The sequence below is a fragment of the Semicossyphus pulcher genome, unplaced genomic scaffold, assembly GCF_022749685.1.
Source record: "Semicossyphus pulcher isolate SPU_LCO1_2020_fin unplaced genomic scaffold, fSemPul1.0.p SCAF_19, whole genome shotgun sequence".
NCBI lineage: Eukaryota > Metazoa > Chordata > Actinopteri > Labriformes > Labridae > Semicossyphus > Semicossyphus pulcher.
The window spans coordinates 24,237,629-24,251,284 of record NW_027211692.1 but is presented as its reverse complement, the minus strand read 5'-3'; the positions used below and the strand labels follow the sequence as shown (position 1 = coordinate 24,251,284).

Genomic DNA, 13,656 nt, shown 5'->3' with positions numbered 1-13,656 from the left:
TGGATGCACCAGCGACCCAGTGTGCCAACTCATCAGAGGGGACTGTCAAGCCCGGCTGACGTCACCCATCCAGCCTCTGTAATCGAAAGAGACGCTAATCCTGCTCCTCTCCAAAGCCTGGCAGTGGGGTGGGGTGGGGTGGGAGCGGGAGGGATATCGACAGAGACATGAGGAAAGAAGTTGGAGAAAGGAGACAAGGGAGCACATGTAGGTTTTGTGCTAGTAGACAGTCTCAGCACTGACGTGGACAAATGAGACAGGGTCTGTCCTAACTGGAAAGGAAACCAGGCACATATCCACCCTTCTGATCTTCTGCTAAACTCCTGAGATATCTGAGGGTTTGGGAAACCCCCTATCCAGGCTTCGCCCTGGAGGCCAAAAGCCTGGCTGAGGGCTCTGCAGAGGGGGACTGCTCACCTCCTGCTGCACCCCCTCTCGTGTCACCTGTGCTCACTGTGGACGAGCCGGATTTCACCACTGTGGAGCTGTGCCAAGATGGAGAAGACATCTGCCTGACTGCAAGTGAGGGGTAAGAGGCTGCTGTTTGTGTGTTTGTGTGTATTTCAGGCAAATATTTCTTCACACTAGCAACAACTTCCGCCAGGCTGACTTCCCCTTCACGCCATCAACATGCCTCTAGAAAGACACCTAAAGTCCTGTATAGATTTAGATAATAGAAGGTTCAAAACTCGTCTCGCATGTGAAAATCACAGATTCATTTATCAATTATAATTGAATGAATTACTTGACCGCATTTTAGGACTTCTCCTCTCCATATACGGACCATTATATAAATACTCGATACTTGCTATGGAAAGGGCCTTAACCAATCTAATTTACACAGGATTTGCTATCTATAGAACTAACAAGATCATGAATGGCAACTGGAATGTCACAAATGGTTTAAACTGTTAAATCCCCATTGGAGTAATTCATGTTAAGGAGACTATGTGCAAGGAATAAATAGACAAGGTTAATGTGGTCAGGCGTTCATTCACACTGTATGTTTGTGTGTGTTTGAGGTTTTTTTTTCTGCAAGACAGTTACAGAGTTACAGAGGTCAAAGAGCCCAAACACTTGTGCTGTCAGTGTACTTGGATGAAAGAGTTCTTAAATTCTATGCATATGATTAAACCATCACACAGCCCAGCTCTGGTGATGCTGTGTAAGTAAAATTCATTATAAAACAGCATTATTTCATTTATTGAATAAGAACAAGCTGCTTATCTGACTATTTGTTTCTGAATGGACCCAAATAATGAGTGTAAAAATAAATAAATAAATAAATAGGTCCTTATATGCCACTGAGATGAGAATGTGATGAGTAAATAATTTATGTAATGGAAACAGAAAAAAAAGTCAACTTAATTTGCTTAATTCATAACCGCATCCTTCTTAGATCTGTATCCCTTTTCTAAGTAAACTTGTTCTTGCTGGCGTGAAGTCTTTTTTATCACGTAGAGGCATCTTATCTGACATGGCAGCTGTGGATCGGAAGGTCAGAGGTTTCGATCCCAGTTCCCTCAGGCTACATGTCAAAGTGTCCTTGCGCAAGACACTGAACCCCAAATTGCTCCTGGTGGCATAGCCAACAGGTATGAATGTAGGGCACTTTGCATAGCAGCCTCTGCCATCAGTGTATAAATGTGTGTGTGAACTGATGTATGTGACATGTAGTGTAAACGCAGCTTTGAGTGGTTGCAAACACTACTAAAGCGCTATATAAGTGCGGTCCATTTACCATTTACAGTCCATTTTCAACTGAAAGCCCCCATGAGACTTCATTGTCATTTGAATTATTTTTGATTTATATTATCATTCCATTGCTTCCTATTTATCATTCATGAACATAATATTTCAATATATGTTTTATTATAGTGTCTATTTTTTTGTATTTGTAGTCGTGTTGTACTATATGTTTGCCGGAACATGCAGGTGTTTAGAGAGAGTGTGTATGAAAGGGATTACATGGGGTTAAGCTTCTTCATCATAATAGCTGCTGAAAGTTTCCGTCCCAGGTGGCACACAAACAGCTTAGCGTGACACAGTTGTCAGCAGCATATTATCAGAAATTGAATTGTAGGGCCGTGCACATTCACAAGTGGGTCAAAAATGATAGCATCCTACCAAAGCTGATCCTATTTAGATGAGAACAGGGCGTCCTCGTTTTGGCGGCTGTGCAAACTGGTTTAGTGTTTCTTCATTTGTCATATTATACAATGAACTTAAGCATGGTGATGGGGACATTAGGCCTGGACTCTTAACATTTTAAGGGAGTCAGAAAGAAACAACTCAAATACATTTCCATCAATTCTGTCCAGGGCAATTAAATTTGAGATGGAGTAGGGGGTGGGGAGTGGCGAGACAGAAAGAAACCTGCTGATGCAATTCTTGAAATTGTCAGTTGTAAAAATTATCCTTTTTAGGGACTGATAAATTCAAAAGAAAAAAACACCCTCTTTGGTGGTGTCAGACATAATCTGTTTTGTGTTTAGACTATTTTAGACCGACTGGGGATCAGAACATTTCACTGTCAGTGTGAGCCTGACCTCTGACCTTCAACATGGGGTGCTGCATGCTTATTACACCAGCCTACTGGACCTTAAGCTGTTTGTTTCTCTACCTCAGAGCCTCACATGTACATGCAGACAGCCTCTGTAATGGCATACAGAACAGTGTACTAGCATTTGTCCAAAATACAAAATAACCCAAGTAATCTACTGTAAAAGACTTAAGGTCTACAGTCAAGCTAGCAGCTCTGTGACACTGCACTTCAGCACAGCTGTTGTTTGTGGTAAAGGCTAATGTCAGCATTAACATGCCGACATATGACAATGCTTACAAGCTGGTGTTTAGAAAGTGTAAAGTTCTCTGTGTTCAAAATCGTTAGGTAGAGTGTTAGCATGCTAATAGGCACCAAATACAAAGCAGCCTACAACTAAGTCTGAGGGGATTTGCAGATATTTGTTTATCAACATGAGTGGGTCACAGCTAGTTCGAGCATGCAGCTCGCCAAGCATTTTCATATTCTGTGACACAGAATAATGTAACACTTTTTCAAACAGTGTTGTAAACTGGGAAATACAAGCCAGGGGCCTACAAGCAGCCAAATGAGTGTCTCGTGGAGTAGAACACAAAAGTAGCTCCAAGAAGGTTTTTAAAAGTAGCACTTGCACACCAGGCTCAGGTGTTTTTTGTGCTGCTGATGAGCGTTGCTCAGTTCCTTAATTCTTAAAGCAAAATGAAATTTGCATCATATTTCCTTCAGTAACATTTTAACATGCTTTTATTTTTAACTCTGTGTTCATGCAACTTATTTGCATGAAATAATACTTCTGCTTGTATTGCATCTGCCCTTTTCCTGTCTGCCAGCTTCTTGACTACCAAAATATCTCAACACATTTCCCGGCAAAATCAAGCACTTTAAAACAGTTTTATTTAGCTCCTTAGTTTCGCAACATGTGGCTAGTGGCTGCTTTTAGAAAGCACCAAAAAATTACCTAAGATAGGGTCTGAATTGAGAAAGAGTGGAGATTAGATCTGTCCTCAAGTGAAATTTTATTAAAGAGTGAGCAAGATTTAACAGATCGTGTCATTACACCAGGCCTCAGAGTGACAACAAACCATGATTGGTACTTACAGAGTGAGCACAGACTCTGAGACACAGTGACTAAAAGAGAGAGGGAGCAGGAGAGAGGGATAAAAAGAGGATTCGGACAGATCCTCAGCCCTTCTTAATCCCCTGTCGGCTTTTCTGGAGACCATAAACAGATTGACGTTGGTCGTAGACACAGGCTCATGCATTTAACTGGAACAAGTCCCTACTTTACAGATACTGTTGGCCCTACATCCAGTCTGATAAAGGTCACAGAATGAAGGTGTTTTTGCACACCACAGTGTATTTAGTGATTGTGTGAGATATAATAGGGTCCTTTAGGGGCTTTACAGCTTTCTATGTCTCCCAGCACTTTGTAAGAGAGCAGACACTTGTTCTGTCAGAGTCCCATCCAGGAAATACAACATGAGCCGCAGACAACATAATCCATTTTAGTATCAAACCCTGTTTGAGTTCTGCACTAATCTGGAGTGTGTGTGTGTGTGTGTGTCATCATGCACCCACACATAGTCACAAAATTCACAGTCAAGCCAGCTTTAGCCAATCAAATACAAGCCAGAAAATCTCTGACCAATCCATAGCCTGGGACACAGGATATTGTTTTTCTTGCGTAATTCAGCCATGACGCTGGGACACGAGTGGGGAAATGATTCTATTGTGGGAATGATGATGTGATGTTATCCAGTGTGGCTTCATTTCCAATTGAGTCAGAGTAGCATGTAAGCAGTTTGCAATTCACTGTGATACTTTTCTATCAGTTAGCCATCAATCACTATAGATTTCTGGCATATGAAGTGTTGTCATAACAATAGGTAAATGCAAATAGTATAAGGTGTGAAAGATGTTAGTTGTTCGATTGTTTTTGGTTTATTTTCGGCAAGCAGAGGCAGAAATTCTACTGGGTTAATATGGTGTTTCAAGGAAAATCTAAACTGGCTGTTATAGAATTTAAAGGAGGGGCCTAAAACAGTCAAACTTCTGCTCTTCTGACATCACAAGAGAAATTCAGGGTCTAATAAAATGTTTTACAAAACTTGCTTTTTAGGGATTCTTGGGGGTGCAATGGTGTTATAAGGACTTTTAATGTTAAAGACTATCTTTGTCAGTGTGTCGGTGTTCACGTTTCAAAAGGGAAGAGAGGTTTTCTGTGCCGAGACGGTGTTTGCTTTTGTTCTAGTCTCATTATGGCTTTGTCTCCTCTGCAGAGAGATGGAGGAGATGAGTGGCCAAGATCCAAACTGTGAAGACATGCAAAGGAAGGACCAAAGACTGCCATTCCAGGTTTGTTCCATCACCATACTGGGGCTGTTCAAATAGTTGTTAAAGTTTTGCAACCTGATCTGGCTACATTTACCATACCAAGTGAATGCATTAGTATCAGATAAAATGTTAATGATGTTTATTTTTTAAAACAAAAAAAGGCTCGTCACAAAATGCCAGCCAGTAGTGACACACCACAAGACAATAATTACACAGAATCCAGGTGTTGCGTAGGTATGCGACAGAGAAAGAGAACAACATAACTGATTTCAAAACTATTAAAAGCAAAAGTAAAGCGTTAAGAGACTTTGCCCGTATGACTTTTTTCCCCCCTCAGCTTCCCCCAATGTCGCTCCAGATCTTCCCCGACCCTGTGGAGGTTGTCTTAGGCCCAGAGACCACCTTGAACAGCCTGGACCACAATCATGAAAAGGAGCGTCTTCCCTCCATCGTTGTGGAACCCACCGAGGTGAGCGAGGTGGAGAGCGGAGAGCTGCGCTGGCCTCCAGAGAACATGGACATGGAGGAAGACGAGGAGGACCTGTTCCTGGAGCAGTGCATCCCCCCGGCCAACATCGCAGACTGGGGAGAAGAGGAGGAGGAGGAGGAAGAGGAAACGTCAGTTATACTGAACCCGCAGCAGGGCTTGACACTCATTGGTGAGTTTGCTTAAACCCCACTTATACTCTGGATACCTTTTTGTCTTTTAGAACATATTAATTCTAATATAGAAAACCATAATAAAACCACCATAACATAAACGTAAGCAGCACTTATGTTTTGTTTTCCACCCCATTAAAAGAAACCATCATTTTCAACCACAAGAGCAACAGCTAATCCCACGGAGTCAGGCTTTTTATGCTTCTCCTATTTTTGGTGTGAAAATGTGTGTGTGTGCAGCTGAGAAACTGCATGACCACAAGCAACCAAATACCAGTATAAAAGCACAATCAGCTTTTACATGGCGCCTTGTTTCCTGGGAAAGAGTGCATGATTATACTAAATTACAGTCGTCCTCAGAGTTTGGCCAGAGTCTGTTTAGGTGGGTTGTGAATACGTCATTTACAATAAAGTAGTGCAGGTTTGTTTGTTTTGGGGTTTTTTTACTTTGAAATGTACTAAAGTTTTTTGGTATACTTTTTGGGCCATTTTTCCTTTATTAAATAGGACAGCTAAAGAGAGGCAAGAAATATGGGGAGAAGAGAGTGGGGTGACATGCAGCAGAGGGCTGAGGGCGGAAGTCGAACCTTCAGACGCTGTGTAGAGGACTGTAGCCTCTATATAGGGGGCGCCTGTTGTACCGACTGAGCTAAACCAGCGCCCCAATGTTCTTAAATTGTTACGTGTATGTATCTGGATTAAGTTAAGATCAGACGAGATAAGACGACATCAGATAGAACTCCATTAATCATCAAGATCTGGCAAAAACTACAGAGGAAAACTATAGTCTAAAGGGTAACTCATACAATACAAAATTAGAGAAATACAAAAACTAGACAGTATATGATATAAAATATAAAGTGTATGGGTTAATACAAAAGAGACAGTGCCTAATAGGATAACAATATTACAATAAGTTATCTACGAAGTAAGTAGAACGTAATTGTGGAAATTAAATTGACAGTAGTACAGTTATATAATAAAAACGTATATTGCACAAGATTATGTGTTTAAAGATAGCACATGATAATGTAATTGAACATAAGAAAAGGTTATATTTCTCCTGACACAACAGTTAAAGTAATTTTGCACATGGTACTGATCAAAAAGCAGAAGTATCGCACATTATCATGCATTCTATAAATATAAAAAAATATGAATATATTATATTAATATGTAAACCCCAACCCTCCGATTGAGAGACGACCGACTCTACCATTGAGCCACAGCCGCCCCGATACTACATGTGTGGCTAAGACTGCATTGGGAAACAACCTAGCAATTATAAAACAGCAGCCTAGAAAATTATTAGAAATATGCTAGTAATGTTTGCATATTCAACAGCACAGCAAGTTCTTGTTTTTTTTTAAATAGCAGTTTTGATGTATCCGTCACATTTGGTTTAATCACAAAGGGAGAGTTTAATGAACAAAAGACAAAATAAAGGCTTACTGTTATAGAGTCCAGGGAAATCATTGTCCAAAAGAAAACAACAAGGTCCAACTGAAAGGCAAACTAAAACAGGTACAAGGTAAATGTAGGGAACAAGGGTTGAAAAGTTTGACAGAGACAAACTGGTAATGAGGGGAAAGAACACAGAGACTAAATACACATGGGGTAATCAGGCACAGTGATATTAACAAGACAGGGGAAAACAATAAATGCGTGGCACCCAGCTACAAAGGGGGGGGGGGGGGGGAGCAACACAAGGGAAGAGTGACAAAATACAACAGGAATGACAATGAAATATAAATGAAATACATTACTTAACAAAGATCATACATGACTGTCTTTTCTAAGCTAAAGCTAACTTCTTTGTTGCCTTTATTTTGACTTCATGGTGTTCAACAATGTTTTGTACAATGTATAGTAAATGGCAAAAGTGATGTTAAATGTTTGAAAGACATAATGAAAGTACATTTCTCTTCCTGTAGACCTTCAGTCTGATGCATTCAGAGACGACACCCCCACGCTTCCTCCGAGCAGTGCTCCGGCCCTCAACTGACTTAACCTCTGATCACCCTTCACTCTTCTGATGACCCTGTGAGGAAACATCCTTACAATAAGAACGGAAAAAAAACAATGAAAAAACTGTTTGAGAAAGACTGATGAGCCAAACTGTGAAATGAAGGCCAATGTTATAGAGGAAAGCGACCAAAAATACCTTTTAGATCAAACACAGCTTTACATCCACTGTGATGTGACATTTATGTCCACATTTATATCATTGCATATCAGGAGAGCCACGCCTGCACATAATGGAAACCTGTACAGGGACACAAACACGCATTCTCTGACCCACATAAGTCAACTTGCTGACGTCCGTGACAGAATTGATCAACATGGTATCTTTTTTTAAAACATTCAGGGGAAATTTGCTTGCATTGTAACTTTGTGTTTCATTTCCCTTTTTATTTCCTAATTTTTCAGGCTCAGTGATTTCACAGAATAAAAAGAGAACCTCCTGCCGTGGCAACACATTTTCTGTAGTTTGTTTATTCTGTCCCTGATACAGATATTAGCCTGTACTATGTCACACATGTTTCTCATAGATGAAAAATTTGACTCGACTGTTTGCTTTTGAGGATATTTACCTGGTCAGTATGAACGCATCTATAAGAGCACTGTAAACCGTGTTGGCTTATCTCTGCATCTGTGGTTTAGCTCTGTCCTGAATCTGAACAGCACTGGAAGATGTGATCTTTTTTTTAAACAGATTTCTCAGACCCCATTGACGTGATTCAATCTTAATTTCTGATGAGTCAGTGTCATTGCAGATCTGTCATCCCGTTGAGCTCTATGCGACTGACTAACGTTGACTAATGCTAATGCAGTTCCGGCATTTTTGACAAGGTTACAAAAATCACTAGTCAGACCCTTTTTTCGTGTCTTTGTTGGAAGGCGTTTCGCAACATTCAGTTTGTTAACACGTATGTTAAACTAAAAAAAAGGGAAGGCAGCTCTAGTTCATTCTCATTAGAACACTTGTAGACGGCATTTAAACTTGTAGTTGTGTAATGATGCTGTTTTTGTGTGTAGGCTGATTTGTGAATAACTTGTATATAAAGAAAAGTTGTTGTGTATGAATTTGACAATAAAGTATTTTCTCCCACTAATAGAGGACTTTTTTTTTTTTACATTTAGGACATACTATCTTATAAATATTTAGCTTAATATATGCTGTTTAATGGAGACATTATTACGGGCTTTTATATCCCCTTAGTAGTCTTTAATAATGTGTATTTAGCTTAAAGGTCTTTAAGTTGACCATCAAACATAGTGTGTGTGCTGATGTTTTGCTCAAAGCAGATAGATGAGGTTCGTAAAACCTGATGTTCAAGGTTTAAACAACATCAGCTCTCTTCTTCCCTTGAAGAGGAACTGAAGTGGGGCGTCAGCAAAAGTACACAAACAGACATATTAAAAACATTGTATAAATAAATTCAGGGGCGAAAAATAAAAAAATTATGTGTAAATGAAAAAAGTAATGCATACTTAATAACTTGTTTTCCCCTGAGGTTGCCTACCCCAGCTCTAAGGGTGTGTTTCTACACTGCCAGTATAAGTCAGTCGAATAAAAGTAAATTCAATTTAAAAATCAAGACAAAATGTCGACATAGGCACTGGGACGTCACCCATGTCCTTAACATCTTCCATTTGGAGGACAGGGTGGAAACATTGTTAAGCCTGTATCCTAACACGTACATTTCCACTGTGGGGATCAATAAAGTTTTTTTTTCTTATCCTGGTTGAAAGGTCAAGGTTTAAAGTTCCATTCTTAAAGATCTCAGTTTCATTCTCTTTGGCAGCACCCATCGCGATAAACGATAATTGCTGGAGCAGACCACCCAGGTATCCAGACAGTGTCGCATCTGTGAGGTCCACAGTTGGCTCCAGATATAATGTTTGTACCTCTTGATTTTGACTGCTTGCCTTCATCCGATCAAATTTTGTTTCTTCTTTCTTTGGATTTTCCCTTATTTTTGAAGTTGTATCTGTAGTCTACGATCTTTTCTTTGTTTGTTCAGCCACAGTAGATCATTGTTTACTCATAACACTTGCAGAGACAGGAGAAGGCTCCGCCTACCCTCTCTGGCAGACCAACCACTCACTGGGCGACGCTGGTGATTTTTTCCGCGAAAGTTGCAACCCGACACCCAGTCCTTAATTATGTTAATGCAAAGGCTTTCATCAGTGGGCCATAGGCTCAATCACCACTGTGTTACCTCATTCAGCGACAGATAGTGACAGACATTTATTTAAATCAACATCCTTGAGATGATCACTTTAAAGCTGCTGTGAGGAACTTTACGTTTGTGTTGATTTTGGCGCCCCCTGTGGTCAAAGTGGTACGTCTGATGTCTTTGCTGACTTTGTCCTGTCCATGCTTAAGTGGTGGTTTTGAACCAAAAATCTCATCCTGCTTTCTTTTAACAGTCGTATGCATCACTCGCTTTAAATTGTTGTCCTGGAAAATGTAAATAAAGGCAGCATGCAGTTAATTGCTTCCTCTGAAACCTAAACCCTTCCAGTAGTTTCAGGCATTAAAAAAAGACCACATAGAAATAATCAGTCTTGTCGCTGATGTTCTGTTTGCTTTTGTAGGTCATATAGAGGTCTCTGTATTCATTTCAGTCTGTTTCATTCCCAGCGAAAAAGGGGCACTGAAAAAAACTACCCTGCTTTCTCTTCTTTAAATGAACTAAAGAAGACTTGAAACTAATGAAAGAGCATAGTTCGTAGTAGGGTCACTTTTCTGTCATGTTGTATACAGGAAGACTTCTTGTGCATGTACTTTTAGTCCATGAGCCAGGTGGGTGGTTGTGCCAATTTGGAGGGACCATGTCTCATAGTGATTTCTATAAAGGTCTATGTCCCTAGTGTCGGAAAATGTATGATAGCATTGCAGCAGTGGTAGCTTCCTTTTTTCATCCCTCCATCATTACAATTTTTTCATGTTTTTTTTGTCATTTTTCACAGAGAGCCGCGAAGAGGTTAACATAAACAGAATATCATGAAGTGATATATCATTATAAAGCTTAGATAATATTCTATCTACCAGTCACATTTAATGACACTGAGGAGAACAGAATTTGACCTTTGACCTCTAACGCTGTAACAGGGCAAATTCTGCATGCCTCTGCAAATATCATTATAACTACCTTTATATTGATCTGATATGCGTATGGATAGCTCCATCATAAAGGGCACAAAAATAGCTTTAAAATGATATATTGCATGAATAACAATTAAACAAAAAAACATTTCTTATCAGAATAACTTCACCTTGTGCAGTTTGTTTCTGATAGAATGTTCAGAATTGTGCATTGGATTCTGTTATTGGGGCAGCTGTAAATGGCTTTGTAAGCAACAGAAACACAAAATAATACAAAAACTCAAAAGCTTCCCTAAGATATTCATCCAAAAAGAATGCAAGACAACAAAATTGAATTGAATGCGTGATATTACGAGAGCCTGTACCCACAGTTGTGTTGCATGCTCATAGACTGTATAAATAATGGACAAAGCAACCGTGATGTCACCTACTGGTTTCTCGCCTGCGAAAATGACGCTGAAATAAATCCAAATTTAGATGATGTTGTTTTATCTGTATTAATGACTTCTTTATGTGTATGTGAACTTTATTGTCAATAAAGATGTTAAAAATATGCCAAAATATGGCCGCTGCCACATTGGTTTACAGGAGCCGGAAGTGACCAAATTTGGACGAGAGAGTGGCGCTGCAGAAAAGCGAGTGGTTGAAAGTTATCAAAGCTAAGCAGTCTGTGTCTGTGGCTGATCCTTTAACTCGTGAATGAGCTAGTTTAACTTTCCCAGGAGGAAATTCTGTTTGTGGTGGTGACTGACTGCAGGTGTTTATTTTTCACACTTAGCAAGCAGGGGACTTGCTGCTCTCTCGCCTGGTGAGATTGCGGCAGGTGAACGACATGTAATTAGAAACTAAAAATAACCGGACTTCTGATCCGGTCCACTGTAATCTCTCCATAAAGTTCCATAAATCACAGATTATTTGTCCAAATGTTGAATGAAAAAATCCCCAAAGGGCTCCAACAACACAAATAGATGAAGTAAAGTTCAGTGACTGTGTCTGTGTTGCCAGCAGCACCTGTCACTCAAGTGACCCGACCCCTATGATTTAAGGCTAAACATAAGTAAAAACAGGTGTGTTATAAAAAAATAATTCACTCTGTACAGTTATCTTAAACAATAAAATTAGCTATTTATAACAAAAACTTTTTTTGTACCAGGCTGTAAAAATGGGCATTTTCCCATCTGCAGTAATGTTATTTCATGTTTTCTGGAGCTAGCCTCAAGTGGCCACTCAAGGAACTGCGTTTTTTTGCACTTTTTTGCACTGACAGGTAGGATCTACACTTCCTGATGTTGTACAGGGCAAAGCGACATGACCGAGCAATCGAGGCCACATAAGCCTTAAAGGTTAGCTGGTCGGAGACTTGATTAAAGACTGTGCGCTCAAGTATTTTTGACAGGAAGGGTAGAAGTGGTCTGTAGTTTTCAACCTGCGGTTGAGGGTGTTTTTTTTGAGCAGTGGGGTGACCTGAGCTTGCTTGAATGCAGTGGGGAACACACCCGTTGACAGTGAAGAGTTGATAATGTGTGTGACTGCAGGATTAAGTTTTGGGGAAATGGTCTGCAGGAGGTTTGATGGTATTGGGTCCAGTGGATAGGTAGTAGGGCCAAGAGTCCAGCGGAAATTTGGAGACTTCCTCCCCGGTCAGAGGGAAGAATGAGGTGAGTGAGGCACTGTTAGCTGGTGGCTGCAGGCTGAGATGGTAGGTTCTCAGAGAACTGTTTTCTGATGGTAAAAATCTTATTTGTAAAGAATGTGACGAGCATGTCTGGAGTGAGCAGAGTGGAGGTTGGGGGAGGAGGTGGATAGAGAAGTGAGTTAAAAGCAGAAAACATTTTCCGTGTCAGGGCACCACAGATCTTGGCACCACAGATCTTGTTATCTCTGGATCTGCTGTTAAGCATCTCCCTCATACAGTTGATAGTTGCCATGTTTGGCATGTTGTAATAAACATGTCATGAGCATGAAGACGAGGATGGAAACTCCAAAATGTGCAGGACACAAGACAGATGAGACTAGATATTGAGTGGATGGAGGGCCAGCCAGCACTAGATGCAGTTTTGGATTTGCTTGCAAGTGCATGCAGTAGGAAATGTGAGGCACCCACATGTGTCTGCTTGGCAAATGGCCTTAAGTGTACTGATATGTGCAGACAGAGGAGCTGTGAAAACCAGCCTCACGAGGATGAGGAAGGGGTTAGAGAGGTTAGAGGTCAAAGGTAGAATATTATCTAAGCTTTACATTGATATATGACTTCATGATATTCTGTGTAGGTTCCCCTTTTTTATACTGGCTCTATGTGAAAGATTGCAAAAATAGAACAGCTACCATTGCTGCAATGCTATCATACATTTTCCAACACTAGGGACATAGACCTTTATAAAAATCACAATGAGACATGGTCCCTCCAAATTGGCCAAGTTCTGGGGGTCTGGCTCATGGACTATTTGCTAGTTAAAGCCTATGAAGAGCTCTCCTTGTGCAATGATTGCACGGGCATAGTCCGCATAGGTTGGCAGGTAGGTATAGGTAACAGAATTTTTTTTTTACTGGAGCATTTCATTTGTGATTCATTGGTGGTTGCTGTCTGGATGTAAAGAAAATGTAAATAATGTGACAAAATGTGCCTAAAAGAAAACCTTCATTACCTTTACATTTCTGAGGAATTACACAGTATTGCTCAACAGTAAACTGAAAATTGAGAAAATCATAATTGCAAAACAGAGAACGCCCTATAAAATGTTCTTTAAAAAAATCAGAGAAATTATGGCCAATATGAGAAGAGCTAACAGTATTTAGTAAAACATTGTTTAATTGTATGTGTTTAAAATCACTCTGACTTTAGCAGGTATTACTACATGTTAGTGAAACTATTTTTTCCTCAAGAAGATTGTTTGTAGAGTAGTTAGGGAAATTGTGCAAGCATGGGTGTGGGTGTGTCTGTGTGCGCAAGGAATTGGGGGTATAAAAGGACACTTAAAAGCAGAAGAGCTGCATAACTTCCTTC

The 13,656-nt window shown here is 40.2% G+C and overlaps 1 protein-coding gene across 1 annotated transcript; it reads left to right on the top strand.

Moving 5' to 3' along the window:
• Positions 1-167: 167 nt before the first annotated feature.
• On the top strand, positions 168-7,616 carry lbhl (LBH regulator of WNT signaling pathway, like). The gene is made up of 5 exons (XM_069668124.1): positions 168-207; positions 361-529; positions 4,822-4,897; positions 5,235-5,535; positions 7,471-7,616. Exons 1-5 carry the CDS (start codon positions 168-170, stop codon positions 7,539-7,541), a joined length of 657 nt encoding a protein of 218 aa, XP_069524225.1. The 3' UTR covers positions 7,542-7,616.
• Positions 7,617-13,656: the final 6,040 nt, after the last annotated feature.